Below are 5,048 nucleotides of genomic sequence, written 5' to 3'. Positions count from 1 at the left end.
CCCATTACCCCTTGTGAATGAATTGTTTGGGACCCTGATAAGTGTCATACGTGTGGCGCGAACACACGGCAACTCCGAACATTTTTATGACAAGTTTAGTGACGCGAGGATGGCAACTTTATGTTCAGATGGCAAGTTTCAGTTTTTTTCCTTTTCTTTTCGGATGACAACTTTAGTTGTAGAAAACATCAGGGCCAGAGTGCTTTGTGCCACATGGACACTTATTATTTAGGATTATTTCGTAGGGTCCTCCCAGCGCATGGACGCCAGATATTGCGGTTCTTGCAAAATTAGTGCTTCAAGGACTAAAATGTGGTTGGATGGTTAGATGGACAGTGGTATCCCCAGCCCATCAGGGTTCAATTCGTGGTGCTCGCATCTATTCAGCATTTATTTCAGGATTTTTGGCGATATGCGTTCAGTGGGAGGAGACGTTCCCATTGACTACGAGACGCCTATGGCGACTTCGTAAAATCTCAAGATAATATGCCGACTCTGTTTTTCGGAGGTGCTCATAGGGGTAGGGTATACATGTGTGATTATTTGATAGGGTCCTCCTAGCGCATGGACGCCAGATATTGTGCTCCTTGCAAAATTAGTGCCTCAAGGACCCAACTGTGGTTGGATGGTTAGGTGGACAGTTGTATCCTCATCCCACTAGGGTTGAAGTCGTAGTGCTCGCATCTATTCTGGATATATTTTAGTATTTTCGGTGATACGTGTTTAATGGAAGGAGACGTTCCCGTTGACTACGAGACGCTTACGCCAACTTCGTAAAATCTCAAGATGATATGTCAACTCAGTCTCTCGAAGGTGCTTACAGAGGTAAGATATAGGAGTACATGTGTATGCGCATATGTACGGACGTTTGCATATGTGCGGTGTTAAAAAAAAGACACCGACTTATTTTGCATGCTCAATCCATTTTTTTATTTTGCAATATTTCTTGGAAAATGCGACTAATGTTTGAAAATGTGCAAAATTTCAATATTTGAACAAACGCGAACAAATTTTGAGAAGGTGAACAAAAATTGAAAAAAAATAAACAATTTTTCATATAGGCTGAAATTTTTTTAAATATACATTGAACATTTTTGTAATCTATTCTGAACAATTTGCAAATACACATTAAACATTTTTGTGATATACACTAAACAATTTTAAAATACACGTCGAACATTTTTGTGATATACATTGAACAGTTTTTAATACATAATGAACATTTTCTTATGATAATTTTACATTTTCTTAAATATACAATGCACAGTTTTGCAATACACGTTGAACTTTTCGTATAATATACAAAATTGTGAACAGATTTTGAAATGAGAACATGTTTTGGTATTCCGTGCAGTATTTGATCTTTTAGAACAAAATATTTGAAAAAAGAAAAAAGAAAAGGAAAAGAAAGAAAAAAGAAAAGAAACGAAAAAGGAAACAGAAAAAAAACGAAACAGAAAAACTGTAGCGCCTACATGGGCCCGCCCAACTGTGAGCGCCTTCAGCGGATGCACGACATTTCGACGCCCACGAGCGTCAAATAGGATCCACCGTTTTTTGGGGTTCATGGCATTTTTTTTTAGGTGATGGCATTTTTCTATATATAAAAGAACAACTTTTTTTTTTGAGCCAGATATAAAAGAACAACTAACTGGGCCTTTTTGGGTCAATCGGGGTCCTCCCGGCCTGGCACATAGCGAAAGATTCAAAGGATGGACTGGAAGGTATGCATGAATTGTACAACTTAGTTTCTAAAAAAAAAATGTACAACTTTTCTTTAAGGGAAAAAATGTACAACTTCGGGATCAGATACTGTGTTGTGTTAAAAAAAAAGACACCGAGTTATTACGACGCGTCCCTAAACCACGCGCCCCAGAACCGACTTACGACATCGAATCCGAGTCTTGAACCACGCGCACCTGAACCGACTTACGCGCCCCTGAACCGACTTACGACATGAGACGCGCTTCCAGAGAAAAAGGACGCCGAATCCGAGTCTTGAACGATGATGATTCGACTCCATATATTTCGCCAAAGCCTTGATCCAGCCCGTCTCGATCGCATTTGGCCGTCTCAATCGACTCAAGCTGCCAATCATGGACAGCATCGCTGCCGCCGCCGGCAACTGCCGCTGCAGCCGCGTCGTCTACGTCGGCAACATCCCCTTCAAAGCCGAGGAGAAGGAGGTCCGCGACGCCTGCGAGCTCATCGGCCCCGTCCTCTCCTTCAACCTCGCCGCCGACGCCGACACGGGGAAGCGCAAGGGCTACGCCTTCGTCGAGTACGCTGACGACGCCACGGCGCAGAGCGCGTGCCGCAACCTGCACGGCCACCGGCTGCTCGACCGCGAGCTGCGGGTCGGCCTCGCCGAAAGGGCCGGCGCGGCGCGCCGGAGGCGCCGGGGAGACCACGAGCCGGTCGGGATGGAGGACGCCATCCACGCCGCATCCCTCGTCAACGACCGCGGGCGCCTCGCCGTCGTGTCCTCCGTCACGCGGCACCTGGCGGGCGCGTCCAGGCACGAGCTGCGGGAAGCTTTGGACACGTTCGAGAACTGCGGCCCCGAGAACTGCAAGGTACTCACGGAGTACGTCCCAGGGCTGGACATCGCCATGGAGATGGTGCAGCGCCTGCTCGACATGGCTGCAGCGGACGATGCTGCCGGCGAGGCAAAGAGGAAGAAGCGGGTGAGCGCCTGTCCGCCGCCGGACGATCACGGCGCCAAACTGATGAAGCTCGAAGACGGCGGGAAGGCTACGCCGGTGTTCGCTGGAGTTGCCTGCGTCTGAGAAGGAGAGATCGACGCCTCAGCAAGTGCGCCATCACGAGGAGTCTTTCCTTGCTTCCATGTACATGTACTAGATCAGGCGAAACAAAACAGTTTGTACTACGATTGTACTCCTATATACAGTATGATAATGCAAAATTTACATATGACAATATTACTACTATATATTTGTTTCACAGATTCTTGGGTTTGCGTCAAAGTTACATTATCCCGCAAAAAAAAAGTTACATTCTTGTGAAAAAAGAGATGAACTTGGTTATTACACGAAAATGAAATCAAAATCCTAGGGCTGAGCTTCAAATCAGAGGGAGACTCAAGTTGAGTTCATGAAATCAAAAGTGGACTTAAACCAATTTTATAAAATTCGCACTAACATTGCAGACCACAACAAATGACTGCGAAAAATCACATTGATCTTAACCATAAAAAATCACCTACAAAATTGTAAAATTGTAGGCATCAGTTCTGAAACCACACAAATAGACCAACATTCCCATCAGACAAAAATGCCATCAAAATCCAGCTAAAAACTCCTAAAAAAACAAGGGTAAGACATCTAAATCTTTCCTGGGCAGAAGCAATCAATCAATACAATGCCCATGAATCAGAACTAGCGTATGGTTCCCTAGCTTCTACTGCTAATAATGCACAATTATTACAAAATACGCTTCCTAGGTTGCACAAGGCCGAGAACCCCTTCAAGGAGTAACCTTCAAGGAGTGTCCAGATTTCCCCCGTAAATCAGGTGCTCGGGGAAGCTGAACTGGGTATCTTGAAATGCTTCTTTACATAGTGTGATGTCTCTGAATCATTTCTGTGGCATAGGACCCTCAGCAGGGTTTTGGAGTCATTTTCGAATTTGCTTTTGCCCCCTTGAATCAGGCTCGTCACGGAGGTGGATCTGCTAGCGCTCACGTCGTCTCCGGGGGGGGGGGGGGGGGGGGGGGGGGGGGGGGGGGGGGGGGGGGGGCTCGGGCGCCCTAGCCGCCGTCGCCTCCAGGCCCTCCCTTCCCCCCCCCCCCCCCCTAATCTCCGGCGTCGCCGGAGGAGGCCGGTGAGCGAAGCTCGCCCGGCGGACAGCGGACCTTCCTCCTCTCCTCGCGAGGGGATCCTCTGGCCGAAACGTGATGGCGAACCTGGTCGTCCGGCGTGGAGGCAGAGTGGGCGTGATGGGGCGGCGGCCCGATCAGATTCCGGCGGCGGTTGTGCCTCCACGGCTGCGGGGGCAACGTGGGGCCGGCCATGGCAGCTGGCGGCGGCGGATCTGGGCCCCCCACCCCGGATCGGTTCCCCTCCAGATGGTGTGGGCTCGGGCGCCGGCCTGGTGGCCCTGAGCAACGATGGGCGCGCGCCGAGGTTGCCCCCACTCACCGGCGTGGTTGGGGGTGGCCAAAGGTGTGTGCGTGAGGCCGGCATTATTCGGAGTCAGCTCTGACGTGCGCGGCGGTGGGAATTTGGCAGGCGGCGGCCGGCTGTGAATCCCGGTAACGTCATCTCCGACTCGATCAGCTCCGGTTCGTGCTAGTTCCAATACCTACCCGATGCTGGCTAGACGGATCTGACGGGTGGGCATGGATCCGGGGGAAACTCCAGGCCGACGTGGCAGCCGCACCAAAGTCGACGCCCTCGGCGCCGATTCCCTTCCTGAAGGCTTCGGTGTGGATGCTGCCGGCGAGGCAAAGAGGAAGAAGCGGGCGAGCGCCTGTCCGCCGCCAGACGATCACGGCGCCAAACTGATGAAGCTCGAAGACGGCGGGAAGGCTACGCCGGTGTCCGCTGGAGTTGCCTGCGTCTGAGGAGAGATAGATGCTGCAGGATCACGAGGAGTCTTTCCTTGCTTCCATGTACATGTACTACTAAACCGTTCTTGATTCTTAATGTGTAGATCAGGCGAAACAAAGCACCTTGTACTACGATGTACTCCTATATATGATAATGAATTTTTTTTCTTAAGCGTGCGTTTTCAGAAATTCTTTCTTGTGTTTTTCATGATGTTACTAATTTACTACGTATGATAATGTTACTGCTATATACTCCCTCTGTCCTATAATGCAAGACGTTTTATGACACTAAACATCTTACAATTGTGAGACGGAGGGAGTATTTGTTACAAATTCTTGGGTTTCTATAACCATCGCTACGTCAAAGTTACATTCTTGTGAAAACGAGATGAACTTGTCATTACACGAAAATGAACTTTTAAGTCTTTAAATTTCCTAGGGTCGAGCTTCAAAACAGAGGGAGAATCAACTTGAGTTCA

The 5,048-nt window shown here is 48.9% G+C and overlaps 1 protein-coding gene across 1 annotated transcript; it reads left to right on the top strand.

Annotated features, from left to right (window-relative positions):
- The first annotated feature begins 1,995 nt into the window (after positions 1 to 1,995).
- Positions 1,996 to 2,942, top strand: LOC123052433 (cleavage stimulating factor 64-like). The gene has a single exon (XM_044475610.1). It carries the CDS (start codon positions 2,097 to 2,099, stop codon positions 2,787 to 2,789), a length of 693 nt encoding a protein of 230 aa, XP_044331545.1. The 5' UTR covers positions 1,996 to 2,096; the 3' UTR covers positions 2,790 to 2,942.
- Positions 2,943 to 5,048: the final 2,106 nt, after the last annotated feature.

The sequence above is a fragment of the Triticum aestivum genome, chromosome 2D, assembly GCF_018294505.1.
Source record: "Triticum aestivum cultivar Chinese Spring chromosome 2D, IWGSC CS RefSeq v2.1, whole genome shotgun sequence".
Lineage (NCBI taxonomy): Eukaryota > Viridiplantae > Streptophyta > Magnoliopsida > Poales > Poaceae > Triticum > Triticum aestivum.
This window is presented reverse-complemented; position numbering and strand designations above follow the sequence as displayed.